Below are 21,561 nucleotides of genomic sequence, written 5' to 3' on the forward strand. Positions count from 1 at the left end.
GGAACTAGCTTTACTCTGGATGACAGCGCACCAGGGTGCAGTGCCATTTTTCTGTCTGTGTCTCCCCACTGCCCTCTGAGCTCCTAGCGGGCAGGGGCTCTAAGCCCTCCTGGGCACAGACACTCAGTATGACCTTTAAAGACCAAATGAATGTCCTATTATCTTCCAGAAAGCTAGAGCTCGGTCCACACCTGCCAGGTGACTCCCTGGGGAGCTGAGCAGGGCGATAGGTCACCCTGTTTCTCATTTGTGCGTGTTTCCCCGCACCCATGGACATGGATGGGAGCCCGCGGGCCCCGGGGACAGACTGACTCACTGGCCAGGCCACCCCTTGTTCCAGGGAGACCTCCTTATAGCTGGGGTCCCTGGAGCAAGTGAAAGGTCAAGGAAGTCAAGGAAGGCAGGGAGATGAGAATAGACCACAGGTTCTGGACACGGCGGGGACCACAGCCTCCCTCGCCGTGCTAGAGTCTGGCTGCCCTCTGTCCTGCCCATAGGCTAGTAGCTGACATGGTCAGGACCAGAGGAGAAATGCACTGAGCAATCAGTCCAAGGATGTGACTCACAGAGGAGCAGCTTTCTCTCTCTCCTTTATTAAACTGTTCTTTCTTTTTATTTTTTATTTCTTTTTTTTTTTTCTTTTTAGAGGTTTTTGATATAGGGCGCGTGCACTCACCAGACAGAGACAGAGAGACAGAAAGCGAGAAATCTCCCTTTGGAGGGATGGCCACACCGCAATCCCTTCTCCGTTCTCCTCTCGGGATCTTGGGCACGCGCGCGCACATGCACCTGGCGTGAGTTTTAACCCATCAGGTCCAGGACGTGAACCGCAGTCGACTACATGGGAGTCCAGCGACATAGCCATTACGCTAACTGCTGGTCTCTATTTATTTCTTCCATGAGAGAGAGACAGAGAGAAATAGGACCCTTAGCAGGATCCTCACAACCGTGATCACCCTCAGCCTTAGCTGGTCTGGATTGTGGGCATGCAAATACCTACTATGTAGAGGGAGGTCCAGGGACACGAACTTAGGACTTTTCCAATGTGTGTCTAGTTGTGTAACCTCTGTGCTACTGTTTGGTCCCAGTAGGTTTTTGTTTTTTTTTTAAAGAATTGTTTAACTTTATTTATTTATTTTAATTTTACCAGAGAGTGACAAAGTGAGAGAGAAGGGAGGGGAGCAAGAAAGCAAACTGCTGGGTCCGGGACTTGAACTGTGGTTGGCCATGTGGGAGTCCAGTGCCATTAACCACCATGCCACCTGTCGACCCGAGCAGTTTTCTTTTAGTGCCATGGCCCTGTGCACATCAGCAGTGGCTTGTGCAGTGGTGGACGTGCTTTCTGGCCTCCAGTGGGCTGACTTCCCACCTTTACTGTGTGAGCCACAAAGCAGGGATTGCCCTGGGTCTCTGTCGTCTTCAATGCGCTGACCCCTGGACTCTCACCCCAGCTGGTGGCTTTGAGGGGTCGCTGCCCCTCCTCGGTCTTCACATCAGGAACAGGCCTATGGTTCACCTAACCTTCCACACTCGGCCTGGGAGCCGTGTTTTCTGACTTTATGGCTTCCCCAGAGTTAGGGCGCCTTGGCCACAGCCCTGGGCTTGGGTCAGCTGGGACTGTGTAACTTTGTCGCAACCCAGGGAAGCCAGGTCTGCTCTGCCCAGCTTGGCTGTGCTCCCTTCCTGCCCTGTTCGAGGGGCTGATGTTGGGGGAGTGGAAGCCATGCCTGCAGGGCTGGTGTTTGGCACTCAGGTCTGCGGCTCCACCCACCCCATAGAGCAGAGTAGCAGGAGGGGAGGGTCTCGCTCTCTGAGCTTTAGTGGCCTGTTGTGTGCGGGGCATTAGCACGCGCTGAAAAATGGAATGGAGGGGCCAGCAGATGGCGTAATGGTTGTGTTGCTGGACTCTCACGTAGGTGACCATGGTTTAAGTCCCGGACCTGGGGGCTTAAAACTCATATTGGACACGTGTGCGTGCGTGCCCAAGATCCCGAGAGGAGAATGGAGGAGAAGGGATTGCGGTGTGGCCATCCCCACTGGGGGGTGACTTCTCACTTTCTGTCTCTCTCTCTGATGAGCACATGTGCCTTGGAGCAAAAATCTCTTAAAAAAAAAAAAAGAATGGAGCTCTGCCCTGCGGGCCCAGCCTCAGTGGGGAGCAGGTGGTAGAATGCCAGTCTCCAGTGCTGGAAGCCACCCCATGGCCGACCGCAGGTTTGATCCCTAGTCACCCTGAAACATGCCCAGCACACACCCCCCAGATCCTTATGAGCAGCTTGGTGGGGCGTGAGGGAGACAGTGACAGTGATAAGACCCTGTCAGGGTACCCCCTGCCTTATTCTCAAGAGAAATAAAAGGAACTTTTTTTTAAGTGTTTCTGGGGGCCAGCAGCCAGCAGGTGGTATGGTAGTCAAGGTGCTGGACTCCCACACAGCTGATCGCAGTTTGAGTCCTGAACCTGGCAGCTTGCGCTCTCTCTCTCTCTCTCTCTCTCTCTCTCTGTTTTTCTCTCTTGTGAGTGAATATGCTCTATAGCAAATTAAAAAAATAAAAAAAGGGGCCGGCAAGCAGTGTGGTGGATAAGGGCGCTGGATTCCCACATGGCCAACCATGGTTCAAGTCCCGGACCTGGTGGCTTGCTTTCCCCCCCCCCCCCGCCCCCGTGTCAAATAAAAAAAATAACAATAGCAAAGGGAATTAAATAAATAAATAATTATTTTTAAAAAATTAAATTTTTTAAAACTGTGCTCTAGGACCAGCAGATGGTGTAATGGTTACGTCGCTGGACTCCTATGTAGTTAACTGTGGTTTGGGTCTCAGACCCAGCGGCTTAAAATTCACACCGGGCACATGTGCATGTGTGCCCACCCGAGATCCCCAGAGGAGAATGGATGAGGAGGGACTGTGGTGAGGCCGTCCCTCCTGGGGGGGGAGGGGTGGTGATGTCTCATTTTCTGTCTCCCCTGCAAGCGTCCGTGTCCTACAGCAAAAACCTCCCTTTAAACAAAGGTGCTTCTGGGATGTGGCTGTGCCTGCCCCATTTATAGCTGCGAGGACTGAGGCTCGGAGAGACTAGGGTCATGCCCTCGGTCTCAGCTATAGGCAGAGGGGCTGGCTGGAAGCTGCCCTGTCCACTGGGGCACCTCTGTCCCTATCACATAGGGGTCCCTAACTGGTCGGTCGACACAGGCAGTTGTCCGTGTTCAGCTCTCCTGGACAGACAACAGCAGTGGGGTGCTTCATCCTAATCTGACACACATCTCCCCCAGCTCCCTCGTCACCTGCATAACCCACCCACTTTCCTGCCATTGCCCCCTCCCCTTCCCACCCCTGTAGGTGTCCCCTGTCTGTCCCCAGGAAGCCTGCCCTTGCTGCGCCCCGCCCCCTCCTGCCCTCCCTCAGCAAAGTCCGCCCACAGTCTGTGTTCCAGCCTCTTCCTGAACCCTGGTAGAGGCTGAGAACACGCGTCCCTCCCCAGGTCTGGCTAGAACAGAAACATCTGCAGAGGCAGAAGCTGATATAGATATTAACAGTTTTATTGAGATAGGATTTGCATACTGTGAAATCCGCCCGTTTTAAGTGTGCCCTTCAGCGATTCTCTTTCATGCACATCCAGAGTTCTATAACCCTTGGCAGTCTAGTTCAGAGGACGATGGGGAAGCAAGTTTTAACTGTTGACAGGTGAGTTGAGTGTCCTGGGACCCAGCATGGTATGCCATCATCACGTGTCGGTCAGGGAGGCTCTGGACCGGCTCCGCAGGGAGGCTGGAGAGTTGAGTGAGCGCCAGGGAGGTTAGGCACGAGAATGACGCCTGTCATGGTGAGCAGCAGACCCGGGAGGGATGTGATTGACAGGCCAGCCGGTGGCCTCGGCAGGCACGCACCGAGTTCCGCGTCGGGCCGGGATGTTCGCCGCGGCATGGATGGGTAGGCTTGACAGGGGTCCCGAGGGCCCTGAGAGCAGAGGAGGCTGGTGGGAGGCATCCCCAGCATGAAGGTGCAGGTGCAAGAGCTGAGGCCAAGACGTATTTATGGAATAGCGTGTTCAGTTTAACCTTTAAAAATAGATATCGAAGCATTCCGTGTCTCTTTTCAAACCCAGAGCAGTGTGGCTGTGTTCTGCTGGTGTGCCAGCCTGGGCGGGGCGGGGCTGCCTCACGCCCACACCGGGCGATCGCGCTGTTGGTGGACGCGGACACTGCGCTCTCGGGCTATTTATAACATTTTACATTTAGGGCTTGTTTTTCTGTTTTTGAAATATATGTCACAATGGAACCAGATCCCAGGTTCCAGCAGAGCGTCTGGTCCTCTCCCCGCCCCCGGCAATACACAATGGCCCTGAAAGATCCCACAAGGCCAAGCGTTCTCCCCCCACCCCCAGCTCTGCCCTGCAAAGCAGGGGTGCCACAACTCTGACTGCCAAGGCTTTTCTGTGTGTCTCTTACCTCCCTCACCGTCAGACGCAAGGCAGTGTGGTCCTCTGAACCAGGGACCCTCCCACGCGTGTAGGAAGCGCTTCGAATGTTACGTTGTCCTCGAGAACTTTCCCTTGGTGTCTGTCCTTCCCGCCAGCAGCCCTCACTCTGCTCTCTCTACCACGTCCGGCCTTCCCCTCTGGGCTCCTCCCATCCCACAGTGGTTTTGCAGCTCTCTGTCAACTCTGTCCACCTCCCTGGGGAGCATCTGGCCGGTGCCTCCATTATCGCAGACCCCGCTTGTCAGAACACAGTCGGGGGTCTGGCAGGACCCTGCTGGAACCCCTCCCACGCTGATTTCTTTCTTTTTTAAAGACACGGGCTTGACACGTTCCTCCTGGCCCGACTTCCCAGCTGGTGCTGCAGGGTGCACCTCCACTCCTGCGGTCATTCAGACAGGGTCTCGCTGTCACCCAGGCTCGCATCGGGCCTGTGGTCCCCCCGCCTTGGCTTCCCCGTTGGGACACAGGCACACACCTCCCACCCGGCTCCTTTGCCCACAGGGTCTCTCTGTTGTCCAGATCAGCCTTAAACTCAGGATCCTTTTTCTTCAGCCTCCCTGAGTTGCTGGGGTCACCGGTGCACACCACTGTGTCCAGTCTTAATGCTTTTCATTTTTATTTTTTAAAGTGTATTTATTTCATCTGTGAGCCAGAGAGAGACAGTGGGACAGGCACCCCTAAGAGATTTCCCCCAGCCTGAGCTGGCCCCAGATCGTGGGTTTGCACGTACTCAGGAGAGTCTCAGGATGAGAACCCGTAACCCCCTCGTGGGAGTCAGCCTCGCCAGGTGTTCCATTAGTGCTGTCACGTCACGCTCCCTGCGCCCGGTCTTCCGCTTGGGCTGCTCATGCGGTCCCGGCCTGTGGAGCATAGCATCTTGGTGTGTGTGACAGTGGCTGGGCCCCTGCCTTTACTTAGGTGTGTCACACTCAGCAGAAAGGCCTCCGCTGGTCTCTGGGCAGTGTGTAGGCCTCTCAGGATGGAGTGCTGGGAAGTATCTTTGCTTCGTTTCTCGCTGGCCAAACCTCCTGTCACCCACACCTGTTTTTGAGCCTTGCACCTTGGCTCTCCCTTCGGAGCATCCCCAGAGCTGCCCTACCCTCCTCCCTGGCTGCCAGCACCACCTCCTGCCTGGGGGCTGGCTGGGAAGCCTGCTCTGCCTTGGCTCTTGCACCGTCTTCTCCGTAGTCCTCTTCTCCTGTCAGTGGATGTCACTGTTCTGCCCCCCTCGTTTGCTAAGGTCCCTGCAAGGCCTTTCCCACCGCCTGCAACGTTGTTCTGTCAGGGACCCATATGAACAGCTCCTGCAGGTCCCCATTCCAGTGCCGCCTCCTCGGTGGGGCTCACCTGGCCTGCCTCTCCCTCAGTACTTCCGGACTGTTCCCAGCTCTGTTTTTCTTCTTCCACAGCATTTATCTCCTTCAAATATATGAATTATTGGGACCAGCAGATGGCGTAATGGTTACATTGCTGGACTCCTATATAGTCAATCACAGTTCGAGTCCCAGACCTGGTGGCTTAAGACTCACACCGCGTACGTATGTGTGAGTACCCAAGATCCCCAGAGATCAGAGAAGGGATTGTGATGTGGCCATCCTCCCTAAGGGGGGATTTCTTGCTTTCTGTCTGTCTCTCTGGTGAGTACATATACCTTAGAGCAAACATTGCTCTTAAAATATGTGTGTATGTATGGGTTATTGATTTAGGTTTTCATGTTGATTGTGTTGCTTATTTTTCCTTCCAGAATGGACTCTCTCGTGAAGGCTTGGATCTTTGGGGGTTCACTGCCAATGTTTTTCATTTTAGGTTTTTGCCATAGAGTGTGTGCACTTGCTGGAGAGAGAGAGAGGGAAAGTGAGAAATCTCCCCCTCCCCCTTGTGGGGATAGCTGTGAAAAGAATAGAGGTCTCTTCACCTCTGTTCTCCACTCAGGACTTGGGGCATGCATGCACACATGCTCGGCATGATTTTCAAGCCACCAGGTCTGGGATGCGAACCATGGTCTGCCATGTGGGAGTCCAGTGCCTTAACCACCATGCCACCCGCTGGCCCCTTGCTGCTATTCTGAAGTGTGTAGATTGGTGCCAGGCACTCGGGTGCTCAGAAGTACAGTGCACATGCTGGAAGCCCACCCGTATCTCTTCTCTCCTCCGTCCGCTTTGGCACTCTCTCATCCTGGGGCTGGTACAGGTGTTATTTGCTGTCATGGTAAAAAGCCCAGATGTCCGTGGTCAAGGTCAAGTGAGGTTTGATCCCTGCCCAACACTGCACGTGTCTCCCCTGCACTGGGAATGCCCCACTGAAAACTGTTTTCCCCGTCATCTTGCCAACTGCACACCCATTAGACATACTCGGGGCCGGGTGGCGGCACGGCGGTAAACCACATGCGCGGCCGAGCCACGGGGGAGGGCTCCAGGTTTGCATTCCCAGACCTCCCTGAGGGCACCAGATCTCCAGTCCTGACCTAACCCGGCGGTAAACCACATGCGTGGCCGAGCCACGGGGGAGGGCTCCAGGTTTGCATTCCCAGACCTCCCTGAGGGCACCAGATCTCCAGTCCTGACCTAACCCTGAGGCTGGGTTAGGTCGTGGCATCAAGACCCTGTAGGAGCTTGTGTTTCTCTCTCTTTTGGGAAAAATAAACCACGTAGTCATCGCTGTGCTTTTGCTGAGTATATTGTAAAGGAGTGCTCAGGCCTGCTCTGCCTGCAGGGCGGGAGGAGGAGGGTGGCTAGAACAGCCCCCGGCCCCTCCCGCTCTGGCTTCGCGGCTTCCCGTTTGCAGCAGTCAGGCCTGTCACTGTGCCACACACACAAAAAGACTAGATTTGTCTGACAAGAAGCCAGGCTGTTAGCAAATTAATTTCTGTGATGAATCATAGAACAGTTATGTTGGAAGACAGCGTTGTGTTTTCTTCCAAGGTTTGTATCCAAGTGCAACAGTGGGTTCAAATTTGTAAATTGCCGATTCCACCTAAGCTATTTAGAACAGAAGGTGCAGAGACCCAGCCCAGAGAGGGAGGGACTTATTCAGAGGCACACAGCATGGGGGTCCCCTCGGTGGGAGATACGCGATCGTGGGGCAAGTCATGACACATTTTTTATAGAAAAACACATCACGTCTTTCCTGACGACCTAAAGCATTTGCCACTGTAAATGGCACAGAGGTCAGCCCCTTGTCCCGAGCAGGGGACTGGCCACCATCGTTGCTCTGCCCTGCTGTTTCTTGCATCCTAAACATGGAGCAGGGAGCAGGATTCTGGGAGGGGAGCCCTGAAGGGGCCCTGGGCCCAGTCTCTGAGCACAGTGGGGGGCCTTTGAAAATAGCTGGGGGTCTTTTCATTGCTGCCCAGCGATCCCGCCCTGGGTCCTGTATTTTTTGTCTCCCAGTGGTTGCAGAAGGGGGTGCCGCAGCAGAGGTGTGAGGAGGAGCTGGCATGTCCCACAGAGCGCTGCAGGCGTCTGCCTATCCTTAGGACGCGTCGTCCTGCCGCTCTGGCCGAGAGGAGGGCTGATGTCTGCCCCCCAGGCAGAGTGCTGATTTCTGCCCCCCCAGACAGCATCTGATTTCTGCCCTCCAGGCAGAGTGCTCTGGGGGGGGTGTCCCTCTGAGCTGGCTGACCCTCGGCCGGAGCGCCCCACGCCTCTCAGAGCCCTGGTGTCCACCTCACCGGCCCTGGTCCTGCAGACAGATAGGCCGCTGCCCCGGAAGCCCTAGCGTGTATGGGGGCGGGTGGGGAGGAAGACAGAGTCTACAACCACCGCTGTGCCAGGACCTAAGGTGGTGTGAACACTCTCCTCGTGCTTCTCACAGGGGACCAATGGCATAGTGATCTGCTAGGCAGTTTGAGTGGCTTCCAGGAGGAGGCGGTGTTTGGGTAAGGCCTCAAAGAACTCTCAGCAGAGAAGGCGAAGGAAGGTGTCCTGGGTGGTACAAGCCCTGAGGGATGGAAATGGGCCAGGTCCCACCGGGAGCTCGTGGGCAGGGAGGGCGCCTCCTGTCACAGCCCATGATTAGGTGTTAGGCCGGTGGGACAGGGCATTCCCGAGACTCCTTGGAAGGTAATACCTGACCCTCTCCGTACCGGGTGGGATCTGCTGCCAAGGGCATCCTCGGGGCTTTGTTCCCTGGAAAGCGCATGGTCCTCTCCTTGCTCTGCCTCTGGAGTCTCCCTGGGCACCAGTGAGGGTCTGTGCCCTAGGACTCGCTGCCATGCCCCCCGCCCCCAGAGTGCGCTTGGAATCGGCCTGTGGGGAGCACTTCTCTCATTGGTGAGATTGTTTTCTCTAAAGAACCACAAAGGCCATCCTCGCCCTCTTCCTGCAGAACCACAGCCCGGCCCAGCCCAGCCCACCCCGGCCCGCTGTGTGCAGAGCGGGCGAGGGCCTGCCTGTCAGGCCAGTGAGTGAGTCTTGTGTTCTTTTGCCCAACTTTTGTTATTTTTATCTCATTTCTCCTGGCCTTAACCCCCCACTCCTGTTTATGTAAGATTTTTAAGATGATGTTTGTATTTGCAAAATCCTTAGGTCCCTCAAGAGTGAAGAACTAAGTAAAAAAAGGTTGATCGTGCAGGTGTTCTGATGCTTCTGTTTCTTGCTGGCCCTTGAGGGAACAGGCTCTGGGGGCTCCCCAAAGCTGCTCTGAGGGGCCGCTCTGACCACATGGCTCCAACCACGCGGCTCGGGCCGCTCCTCTGCTCTGGCTCTGGCTCTGCTTCCAAGTCGGGAGCGAGGGCTGACGCTGGTCTTGCTGGGCTCCTGGGCCGGGAGCCCGGCCTGGCTTTTCTAGGAACCAGGAACGTGCACAGCTTGGTTAGCAGCGAGCATGGGTGAGCGTTGCCACGTTGCCAGCCGGGCCCTGCCTGGAGACCAGACTTTGTTTAGCAAACTCCCGGGCGATGCCCGCTGTACAGGGACAGCTCCCCGCCATGGCTTCCCGCAGCACTGCTCTCCGAGGCCGCGGCCACCCCGGGAGGAGGAGGGAAGACACGTTGTTTGTCAAAGGTCTTTATGGTCCTGGCTGGCGTCTGGGCGGGGAGCTGTCCGCCTGCGGGCTGGGGCCCTCCCTGGACCCTCTCCCACCTGCCCCTGCACCTCGCTGCCTGCCGGGCAAACTCTGGGTCTCGAGCTGATGCCTCGTGTTCATTCTGCTTTTCTGTTTTTTTCAACTGTGTGGCGCTGGGAAGTGTGGCAGGTTCTGTGGCTTTGGCAGGCTGGGGGCTGGTGGGGGTGAGGTGGGGGGTCCATGGTGGGTGGCCATGGCATTCTGAGGAGCTGGGTGTAGTGATTTCAGGTGGTTCTGTGTGATCTAGGGCTGTTGTTTCTGTCCTGTGCGGTAGTCCTGGGGGCCTCACGGGGACAGAACTGACCTGGCACACAGGGTGGAGAGGCACTGGGCTGATGGGGTCACAAGTCAGAGTGCTCTCGGGGGTCCCCTACACCGTTTCACACGGACACGTGGCTTGGCGCCTGGCGAAGTCCACACGGATGGACGTTTGCTGACTGACTAACAAGCGGGAGAGTGCCTGGCTGGTTGGTGTCTGGCAGGGCCACGTGTGGCAACTTTCTTGGTGTAAGAAAGCTGGGTGGAGGCTTTGCAGGGGGTGCTCCCCGGAATGTGAGCTGTGTGGAGGTGCGTGCCTCCGACCCCGTGGCTGGGGACAGGCATGATGAGGGTCCCCACGTGTCCATCCACGTGGAGCTGTCCACATTGTTCCTCGGCGGCACCAGGGATGGTAGCCGGGACTGTTACCATCATAATCAGCAGCTGTGCGCGTTGTAAGCAGAGCCCCCAGGAGGGCCCGCAGGGGTAGGCCCGCAGGGCCGTGCCATGTGGGCGGATTCTGGGACGCTCCTGGACACGTGGAGAAAGCACCGTGGTCAGGGCCTGCTGCTTTCACATCGGTGGATGGCTCTGTAGTTACTGTTCTTTTTTTAAAATTTTTTTCAAGTTATTTGTTTTGGAGAATTATTTATTTAATTCCATTTTTTGTTATTTTTGAATTTGACTAGAGAGGGAGAGAGAAAGGGAAATCGAGAAAGCAAGCCACCAGGTCTGGTCTCGAACCACAGTCTGCCATGCAGGAGTCTAGCACCTCAACCACCATGCCACCTGCTGGTCCCCCTGTAATCATTTTTATGAAATGACTGGTGTAATAGAAAACGAGGGAAAGCAGTGACCGGCCCGCTCGGGCAGAGTGTGGAATGAGGTACCAGACGTGTGTATGTGTATTTGTTTCCCAGCAGCCGAGGAGACGGAGGCTGTTCTCTTTGCTGGTCTCCCCTTCTGTGAGCCTGATTCTAGCAGTCCATGTCACTTGGATGGCCAGCACACGCTGGTTAGGCACCTCAGGGTGCCCCTAGGGCCTGAAGCCAAAGCAGAGGGATCCCTACCTTAGAAGGAAATAGAGGAGCCAGCAGGTAGCCTGGCGGATAAGGTGCTGGACTCCCACATGGCTGACCGTGGTTCAAGTCTCAGACCTGGCAGCTTGCTTTCTCACTTTCCTTCTCTCCCTGTTTCACTCTGGTCAAATTAAAAACATAATAATGATGATGAATACAAAGAATTCTGGGACTAGTAGTTGACATAATGGCTATGTCGCTGGACTCCTATGTAGTCCACCGCCGTTTGAGTCCCAGACCTGGTGGCTTAAACTCACGCTGGGTGCGTGTGCGCATGTGCCCAAGATCCTGAGAGGAGAATGGAGGAGAAGGGATTGCGGCGTGGCCATCCCCCCTGGGGGGTGGTTTCTCGCTTTCTGTCTCTCTGTCTTTCTGGTGAGCACATGCACCCTATAGCAAAAACCTCTCAAAAAAAATTCTAAAAAAATAATAACGAAAGAAGGAAACGTTAAGCATGTGGTCGTGACTGTTTCCGGGGAACGAGGATGGCAGAGAAGCAGGAGTTGGTGAGAGGTGGCAGACTCGGCACCAGGCCTTATCTGTGACTCAGCGTCGCTGAACCTCGTTTTTGTTTAGAAGATGTGGACTAACTGGTGGTGTGGTGCTTAAGGCAGCTGGATGCCACGTGGCCAACTGCACAGTTTGGGTGCAGGACCCAATGGCTTGAAAAACAGTGGGTACATGTGTGAACCGTCCCCAAAACCCCAAGAGGAAACTGAAGGAGGACAGATTACAGTATGGCCACCCCCCTTGGGGTTGCTCTCTTTATCTCCCCACTCATCCCCCGTCTGTCTCTGGCCGCGCACATACCATATAACAAGCATTTAAAAATATGCCCTCAGGGCCGGCAGGTGGCGTGGTGGTTAAGGACGCTGGATTCCCACATGGCCGACCGTGGTTCAAGACTTGAACCAGACTGCTTGCTTTCTCACTTTCTCTCACTCTCGCTCTCTCGTCTCTCTCTGTGTCCCTCTCTGGTCCAATTAAAATAAATAAATAAAGCTAAATAAAGTAATTCTTTTTTTTTTAACTGTCATTTTGAGATCGCACTGGGCGTCAGAGTCCACGATGGCGTGTGGTATTAGAGTGTAATGGTGGTCTCCGGGAGGGCAGCCGCCTGGGGAGGGCCGAGTTCCCTCTATCGAATCAGGTCAGCCGTGTCTTTCCAGGTCATGAGAGCTTGACCCTCAGCTTAGCTGGCCACTTACGGATCCTTGGCCTCTGTGGTTGCAGGAGCTGAGGAGGCAAAAGAGAGGAACCGATTTCCCTGCTTGTTTCTGACCCCATCTCTGCAGAGATTAGCGCGTGCCTTCTGAGCTCAGCGCGGCCGGGGCAGGAGGGGCTGCCCCCACATCCCTGGCTTCCTTCCCCAGTCATCCTTCATACATGACAGGATTTATCTAGAAACCAGGGAGTGTTCTGAACATTTAAATCAATGGCTGCATTTTAGAAAACCAAAAAGTGATGTGAGAATGGTCCCTAGAGAACAACCAGCCTTGGAAGGTGGGTTGTGTTTCCTGTTTCGTGCGCAAATTCCATTGATCGGCAGTCGGCAGAGAGCTGTGTTCAGAAGGATCCTGATCCATAAATTCTAGGCTAACAAAGGACCATGATAGACAGATTTAGAAAGTCAATCCTCACCTAACCTAGTCTCTGCATTGCAGCATTCACTTGGGGGGGTGTTTTTTTGGTTGTTGTTTGTTTTAAAGCCACCAGGTGCTTGTACTTGCTGGAGAGAGACAGAGGGGAAAGTGAGAAATTACCTCCCAGAGGAGATGGCCGCACTGCAGCCCCTTCTCCATTCTCCTGAGGTTTTTGGGCACACATGCATACATATGCGTCCTGCATGATTTTCAAGCTCCAGGTCTGGGACTCGAACTGTAGTCGGTCATGTGGAAGTCCAGCACCTTAACCACCAGGCCACCTGCTGGTCCCAGGGTGCTGTATTTTAATTGTCCAATTACACCTCTGCCCTGACGTGCTCCCTTACAGCACGTGTGATGTCAGAATGAATCCTTGGGCTTGGAAGGCCTTCGCTGTGAACATCCGTAGTTCTTGTTTGTTGCTTGAATCGGCGTGTTTGCAGTCTGTCTGTAAGAAAGCCTGGGGCGAGCTTCTCTGTGCCCCGGCTCCAGGAAGCAGGTAGGCAAGGAAGTGAGGTTTTTCTTAGACACAGCCATTAGCGCAGGCTGTGGCAGGATTCCCCCAGGCTTCCCCCGCTCAGCGGGTAGTTGTGGGTGGGTGGCGAGAGCAGAGAGCGTCCGATGCCACTCAGCCCCCTCCCTTCTTGCAGAAATCCCCATTTTGCGTAGCCTGCGCCATTTCTCACTCTGAAAACTGGCTTGAGCTGAACCGTGAAGCGTTTACAGCCCAACAGACACTGCTCCTCTGCCCCCAGGCCTGCACCTGGTCCCTGGGCGTGGGAAAGCCTGCACTCGCCCACCCCCCAAGTATGCCTCTGCCTGCTCCTCAGGGTCTCTCCTCTCCTGTAGGAAGCCTGCCCTGGCTCTTACCATAAACCAGAGGCCCTGCTCTGGGTTCCCGTAGCCTGTCCCAGCCTTTCCATTGCTGGTTCCTGGCGGTCTCCAAGTGGCCCTGTGCTCAGCCCCAAGCTCAGAGTGGGTGTGCGTAGCGAGCTATCTCTAGGCTTGTTGGTTCTCGGCCCGCTCGTCTGTGTCACAGAGCCAGCCTTGCTGGCGAGGACCCAGGAGAGAGACTTCTGGTATGTTTTGAAACTATTCAAAACCCACAGTCTGTTAGTTATGAAAATAGCAGTTCTCTTACTACTGAAATGCTGAAAGAACTTGGGCACCAGCTTCCCATGACAAATGAGGAACTTCTCTCCTCCCCCTTTTCTTCTTTAGGAATCTGCGCAGGGGTGAAACCGCAGGGTGCAAGTGCTTTTAGTCACTTACCCCGGTGAGGACATCACTCCACCGCATGTGAATGAGGGCAGAGGCCAATGTCTTAGTACCCTGTTCTTCACCACAAATTGATCATTTTCTCTCTAAAAGATTTTTCTAAAATTCTTTACCTTTAAAACTTCTTTCCAGGCTAGTAGGTGGTGTGACAGCTTGCTTTCTCACTTTTCCCCTCTCTCTCTCTCTCTCTCTCTCTCTCTCTCTCTCTCTCTCTCTCTCTCTCTCTCATGCGCACCTATGACACCCTATAACAAGTTTTAAAAATAATAATTAATAATTCTTTTTTAAAAAGTCCTTAAAAAAATGTTTTTCTGTGAACCAGCCTTGTAGCTTGTTGATTAAGGAAGCCAGATCCCGCTGGCTGACTGTGTGGTTCGTATCGTAGCCCTGGTGGCTTGGAAAACATGCCAGGTGCGTGTGTACGCATGCCCCAAATCCCAGGAGGAAAGAGAAGTGGAAGAGAAGGGATGGTGACATGAGCACGTACCACTGGGGGGTACTTTCTCCCTCTCCTCCCTCTGTCTCTGGTAAGTGCGTGCAACATCTCGCAAATTAAAAAAAGAAAAAAATACCTTTTTCTCCCATTTGAAAACTTAGCAAACAGGAAGCCGTAATTTTCTAACAGTGCTCTGGATCAGATATAGTATTTTTTTTTTATAAATAATAATTTAATTTCATTTATTATTGTTAGTTTTTAATTTGCTATAGGGCACATATACTCATCTGAGAGAAAGGGAGGGGGGATAGGAAAGCAAGCTGCCAGGTCCAGGACTTGAACTATGGTCGACCACATGAGAGTCCAGTGCCCTAACCACCATGCCACCTGCTGGCCCCAGTGTAATGTTTTTTTTGAGGTCTGATAAGTGAATGAGTGGCTCTTGGTCACTGTGTGATCAGACTGAGTGACGAGCGCTGCGCCCTTCCATGGAACAGTGTGGAGTGCGGTTGTGTCCTCGTGTGCGTGCAGGGTCTCCGGTCTCTTCCTTGCTGTCACTCTCCAGCTTCTGTGCTACTAGCAGTGGGCTTCTCCAGCACTTTTCTCTACTGTTTTAAAAAATAATTATTTTATTTAACTTTATCCATTTATTTAATTTAATTCGATCAGAGAGGGACAGAAAGAGCGTGAGACAGTAAGCCACCAGCTCTGGAACTTGAACCATGGTCTCTGCCATGTGAGGGTCCGGCATCCTTAACCACCACGCCACCTACTGGCTCGTCTCCACTTTTACTTTGCTGGCTTAATCTACTTTGGACTGAGCAAAGGGATCATCTGTGGTGTCTAAATGATTCCGAAGTATGATGTAATAGGTCCCAGGGGACTTCGCTATGAATAGACACACAGAGATTTCCTGGGCACACTCTGACTTCTCTTTGGGCTGATCTGAGGCCCTTAAAAGTGTCTCGTTCTCTGGCAGTCACCGTGTGTGGTGAACAGCCTCTGAAAAGGAGAGCCTCCCTGGGGGACGCCAAGCCAGCAGTGGCTGTGCAGGGTCTACCTTTATGTCCACCAGGGGGCGGGTGGTGGACATTTGCGTTATCCGTGGCCCTCCTGAGGTGACGGGAACATGGCCTGGGCCCCAGAGCCCCGTTGGCAAGGCTGCTGGGAGGCCTTGTGGATGCCCAGGTGGCATTCCCTCCCCTGCCCCTTTTTTTTTTGAGAGGTTTTTGCTATAGGGCGCATGCATTCGCCAGACAGACAGAGAGACAAAGAGACAGAAAGTGAGAAATCACCTCCCGGGGGGATGGCCACACCGCAGTCCCTTCTCCTCCATTCTCCTCTTGGGATCTTGGGCACGCACGCACATGCGCCTGGCGTAAATTTTAAGCCACCGGGTCCGGGACGCGAACCGCAGTCGGCTACGTGGGAGTCCAGCGACATAGCCATTACGCTAACTGCTGGTCCCTCCCTTCCCTTTTTATCAAGACTAAAATGAGGTGCGGATCGATAGCTCAGTGGTAGTGGATAAATGAGTCGTAGAGATCGTGGTTTATGGATTAGAGCCTCTTGGGCCAAATACAAGGCCTCAAGCTAAACAAATCATAACCTGGAAGGTGTTTTCACTTCTAATACTGATGCAGCGCCCCTTGTTAGCAAAGGGAAGGGCTTAGCCGACCGACAGCGCTGCTGGCCCTTACCCTCAGGTGTGTTCTCCAGAGCAGGAGAGGAGCTCAGACCTGGTGCCGAGCCCGCCCGCAGGCCAGGAGGGGACTGTGTTTCTGGCTCAGTGACCTCGCAGCTCCCAGTTCTAGACTGAACAGTGACCTCGTCACCTCAGGAGCGTCCGCAGCTGAGGGGTCAGTCTGTCTCTCCGGAAGGCAGTACTCTGTCTGGCATGTTTCTCCCCCAGGTCTAACGGGCATAATGAGAAAGGCAGAAACCATAGAATTTTTGTACGAGAAAGGAGCCATCTTGGCTGACCCAGCTGACCTGATTTTTTTGTCCCCTTAGAGCGAACATGTGTCACCGGTGAGCCCTCAAACACGTGAGCCTAATTACATGTCGCTCTTTCCGTCTAGGGAAGAGCATGGAGGAGATCAAGAAGGTGCTGCTGCTGGTGCTGGGCTGCGCCGTCCAGGTAGGGGTGCTGCCGCATGGAGAGGGGCCTGCCCGTGCCGGGAGAAGGCACCTAGGCCTAGGGCGGCCCAGCAGGACAGAAGACTGCTGGGTTCCTGCGGGAGGTGTGCCCACCACCCTGGGCGGGAGCTTTTCTGGTACCGGGGCGCCTTAGGCCGGAGGCCCTGCGGGGATCCCTGGGCGCAGGATGTTAGCCGAGCAGACACATCTGGAACGGATGGGACCGCATGCTTCAGCCTGAGGGCAGACTTGATCTGCCACACGCTTTTTTAAATTTAACTTTATTTATTTAAATTTGACCAGAGAGGGAAAATGAGAGGGAGAGAGAGAAAGTGAGAAAGCAAGCTGCCAGGTCCAGGACTTGAACCATGGTCAGCCGTGTGGGAATCCAGCACCCTTAACCACCATGCCCTGCTGGCCCCATGCTGCCACTTTTGTAAAATCAAGTTTGACTGGGATGTAGCCATGCTCTTCTTTTTTGGGAGAGGTTTTTGCTATAGGGTGCGTGCACTCACTCACCAGAAAGACAGAGACAGAGAGACAGCGAGAAATCCCCCCCCCCCCGGGGGGGGGATGGCCACGCCGCAATCCCTTCTCTTCCATTCTCCTCTCGGGATCTTGGGCATGCACACACACACGCACCTGGCATGAATTTAAGCCACCGGGTCCAGGACTCGAACCGTGGTCAGCTACATGGGAGTCCAACGACATAGCCATTATGCCAACTGCCGGTCCCATGCTTATTCCTATACGTACCACCTGTGGCTGCTTTCACACCACCACGGCAGGGTTAAGTAGCTGTGATGACGACAGAGACCACGAGCCAGAGTCTGCGACTTTATAGATGAAAAGCCCCCACCCCCAGCCTAAAACAGGTTTTCGCCATCTTTCCTTGTTTACGAATCTTTACGTAAAAGCTTGTTTCAAACACGGATTTCTGTGTCCATCCCAGTGTTTCTCATCTTGGGGGTGGACTTGTGAACTGTAGTCTCCCCAGGCGAGTCAGCTGTAGGTGGTCTGAGCAGCTGCTGGGGTGGGGGGGGGATAAGAGCCCTGGTATAAGGGAGAAGCCGGGTTAGGTGGGCTGTTCGCTCAGAAGCTATTTCTGTGGCTGTGGTGGCCCTAAGTTTGCCCTCGCTGGAAAAATGCTTCCATTGACACATGTCACCCTCCACAGTGTGAGAGGAAAGAGGAGTTTATTGAGAGAATCAAGCAGCTGGACATTGAGACCCAAGCCGGCATCGTGGCCCATATCCAGGAGGTAGGTGTGGGCGCATGGTGGGCGGGCCCCACACTGCCGCGCCCGTGGCACCGTCTCTTTGCCGGTGGAAAGGTTTCAAGAACACTTCATCCATTAGCGGGTTCACTAATTTTAGGTTTCAGACACCACAGACAAATTGATTCTATTTGGAAACGTAGCCATCAGCAAGCTAAAATAAAATGGGGGTAGAAGTTTCAGAAATACATAACACCTCAATCAAGTCGTCTTCTGCCTCCTTCTTGCCTTATATGGACGCAGACTATTTTTAAGACCTGTCAAGTTTAGGCTCAGAATTTGAGTTACAGGCCCAGAAAATGTATTCTGGCAGATGTCACCTGCTTCAGACACTTGATGTCACGGAGAGTCCCCGTCTCTGTCAGTGCCATGGCAAAGGAACAAGCTGCCGCCACGTGGAGTCAAAACCAGTGCGTCCTAGAGGCTGCCGCAGGAGACGCAGGCTCCCCAGGCATGGTCCGGAGGCCTCTGCACGAGGGTCCCCAAAGGACAGACGGTCCAGCCCCCAACCTTGCAGCAGATCTTGCTGGCCCACCTGTTGGGGGCACTGGCCAAGACAGTTCCAACTGAAAAGGTGGCTCCTCCCTGTGGGCCAAGCTCCTTCCCTGACCAGCCCCCCACCCTCCTTGGAAAATGATGTTTAACTCTTTTTGGGCATCCGGGGTCAGCGTTCGGTCTCCTCTGTCAGATGAGAAAATGTGTGAAAAAGCTTGGAGCCGGCGTGAGTGGCAGGGGCAGCGGTTCACAGGCCTTGTTGTCGACCTCGGGGAAGGACTGCAGCGGGCGGGCCAGGGCTTCCGCACCTGGCTGGGGCCTGCAGGGTGCCGAGTTCTGAGTCAGGACCTGAAGCAGGAGTCACATGCAGCTTTTTGTGAGTTGGGGTCCAGTGAGCTGGCATCAGCGGGAGGTCAATATTTTAGAAGATGCTCTCAACTATTTCTGGCCACCCGTTAGCCCAAGAGCTGTTCCGCTTTTAATTTCCTGTGTGTCTATGTGTTTTGAAAATGCATCTGGGGGACTAGGCTCTTGAGACTAGCTCCTTGCCTCTCACTCTCTTGTCCAGCCAGCGGGATATTAAAAAAACAGTAGGGAAACAGCCGGGAGAGCCCTGCATGATCGTCGGACTCAGAGGCTGGCTGTGGGGACTGGGCTGCAGGATGTGTTGGATGCTTTTTAAAAATTGAGGTGTGTGGGCCCCGTGAGAGACCCACTGAGTCAGAATCAGGCAGGGGGAGCGTGTGCCTCACATTGAGAGCTCCACAGGTGGGGCTAGCATATGGCGTAGTAGTTATGTCGCTGGACTCCCACATGGCTGATTGCGGTTCAGTCCAGACCTGGTGCCTTGAAAATCAGACCAGGCGCATGTGCGTGCATGCCCAAGATCCCGAGGGGAGAATGGAGGAGAAGGGATTGCGGCATGGCCATCCCCTGGGGTGGCGGGGTTATTTCTCACTTTATGTCTCTCTGTCTGTCTCTGTCTTTCTGGCGAGCGCACATGCCCTATAGCAAAAAAAAAAAACCCTCTCCAAAAAAAAAAAGAAAAGGTTTTTCTCCACCTCCATTCACTGCTCTGAATAATTTTAAGATTTAAAAAAAAATTTTTGGTGTGTTTTGCTGAGCAGATGCCTCTGGTTTCTTGGTTTATTTTCCCTTTGGGGGTCTGAGCATTGTATTTCTCTTCTGAAAACGAGAGGATGGGAACCCGAAACAGATCCTCTGTCTTCTCTGGCAGGTCTGGGGGCATTAGGCTAGCACAGCTCGGGGAGAGGCTCAGTGGAGACCGAGCTGTGGCCTCCACTCCTTGCGTTGGAAAGGCAGAAATCAGGCAGTCTTCCTGGCTGGTGGGATTGAGATACAGGCTCACTCGACGCTTGTTTTAGGTTATGAACTGTTCCTCCCAAAGAACCCCAGGTTGCTGTATGTCCAGCATTCTGGCATAAGAGGCTTAACCTTCTGCCCTATTTGCGTTAGAGTTTATTTTAAGACAAGAACATAGGATGGGATCTTCAGAAAGTTCTTGGTTTTTTGGTTGTTTTTTTGAGAGGTTTTTGCTATAGGGCGTATGCGCTCGCCAAACAGAGACCGAAAACAGGGGGGATGACCACGCCACAATTTCTTCTCCATTCTCCTCTCGGAGAAAGTTCTTGGAACAAGCATATTATGGGGGAAAGTATGCATGGATTTCAAAATACTCTTGCCCTAAAACACATAGAGTAATTCCATTTTCCATGAACTTGCTGAAATCTCGTCTAGTCCCTTCACCCTCCCACCTGAGGCTTACCTCCTCTACGCTGCACGTGGGTATCACTCCAGGGAAGATAGCTTATCCTAGGAGCTCTTAGGGGAATATTGTAAAAAAGGTCTTTTCTGTATATAAAAAAACAATAATTAGGGACCAGCAGTTGGCATAATGGCTATGTTGCTGGACTCCCGTGTAGTTGACCACAGTTCAAGTCCCAGACCCGGTGACTTAAACTCACACCAGGTACATGTGCGTGTGTGCCCAAGATCCCGAGAGGAGAATGGAGGAGAAGGGATTGCAGTGTGGCCACTCGGGGGGTGATGTCTCACTTTCTGTCTCTGTCTTTCTGATGAACGTGTGCGCTCTATAGCAAAAACCTCTTCCCCCTCCCTCCCCAAAAATAATTCTTATCCTCCCTGAACCAGATTAGAAAGCAGAAGTGGTTCGTATCAGCAAAGCTCCTCCGAAGCATTCAAACTCGTTCAAAGCCCTTCTGCTGGCAAGAACTAGCAGCGTCAGTGGGACCAGCCTCTGTTCTCAGTGCATGCGGGTGACCTGGGCTCTGATCTGCCTGCCCCACCTCGCCACATGGCCATGTGCAGAGGGCGTCCCGAGAGCCCCTACAGTGCCACCTGGTGTGTGCCCACAGGTGACCCACAACCAGGAGAACGTGTTTGACCTGCAGTGGCTGGAGCTGCCAGACGTGGCCCCAGAGGAGCTCGAGGCCCTGTCGAGGAGCATGGTGTTCCACCTGCGGCGGCTCATCGACGAGCGGGACCATCTCCATCCACCTCAAGCCTGGATGTTTCCCGGTCTTTTCCCTAGCTTTGGCCACTGTAGCAAATGGCCCCTTCCGAGATACCCGTGGGAGGGTAGAGTTGCTCAGGATCCCTGCCTGGGGTCCCTCCTTCTAGTCCTTTTGGTCTCATAAATATGGCACCTCTTTTCGGAAACTCAGACCACTCTCCGCCCTCCTCCCGCTTTCTCAGTCTCAGCTGAGACTGCCTTCTCTTGTCTCCTGGCGATTTTCACCCACTCGGGGCACGCTGTGACCCTCTCGTTCTCTGTGCACTGCCCTGCAGCTCATCGTGGACCTGACTCAGGAGCGGGACTATCTCCAGGCCCAGCACCCGCCCAGCCCGGCCAAGTCCTCCAGTGCCGACTCCACCCCCAGCCCCACCAGCAGCCTCTCCGGCGAGGACAAGCAGCACCTGGCTGTAGAGCTGGCCGATACCAAGGCCCGGCTGCGGCGTGTCAGGCAGGAGCTGTGAGTTCCCCGGCTGTTTGTTACCTTTGTGTTCTACAAACAAGCACAGGGGTGTGGGTCACGCCCGCGTGTGGTCCTGCCAGCCACAGTGCTCGGACACGGGCTCTGAGCTCAGAGTGTTCTAGGCCTGCACTGGGAGGGACGGGTTCCTCCTGGCCTTCAGGGCCCCTGCGGTGTGGCTAACAGATCAGCTCTCCACACGCCAGGCCCAGTGGGGCTACTGACCACACCCTGTGTTTCCTTGGCTGGAGGGAGGATGCGCCTCACCCCAGCTGGCGAGCCTGAGTTTCCTGCAGCTGGTTAATGCCACATGGCCACCACCTGGGGAGCCGCTTGCTTCACACTCCCCGCTCACGGGCTCACCTGCCCAGCTGTGAAGTGAGGCAGCTGGGGCCGGCGGCT

The 21,561-nt window shown here is 54.2% G+C and overlaps 1 protein-coding gene across 1 annotated transcript in view; it reads left to right on the forward strand.

Annotated features, from left to right (window-relative positions):
- CCDC88C (coiled-coil and HOOK domain protein 88C) overlaps positions 1-21,561 on the forward strand; it is a 153,143-nt gene that overhangs the window by 66,280 nt on the left and 65,302 nt on the right. Inside the window, 4 exon segments of the mRNA XM_027775504.1 lie at positions 16,317-16,375; positions 17,552-17,635; positions 20,542-20,672; positions 20,959-21,159. Of these exon segments, the coding sequence (XP_027631305.1) occupies positions 16,317-16,375; positions 17,552-17,635; positions 20,542-20,672; positions 20,959-21,159 (475 nt within the window).

The sequence above is a fragment of the Tupaia chinensis genome, unplaced genomic scaffold (assembly GCF_000334495.1).
Source record: "Tupaia chinensis unplaced genomic scaffold, TupChi_1.0 Scaffold000568_1, whole genome shotgun sequence".
NCBI lineage: Eukaryota > Metazoa > Chordata > Mammalia > Scandentia > Tupaiidae > Tupaia > Tupaia belangeri.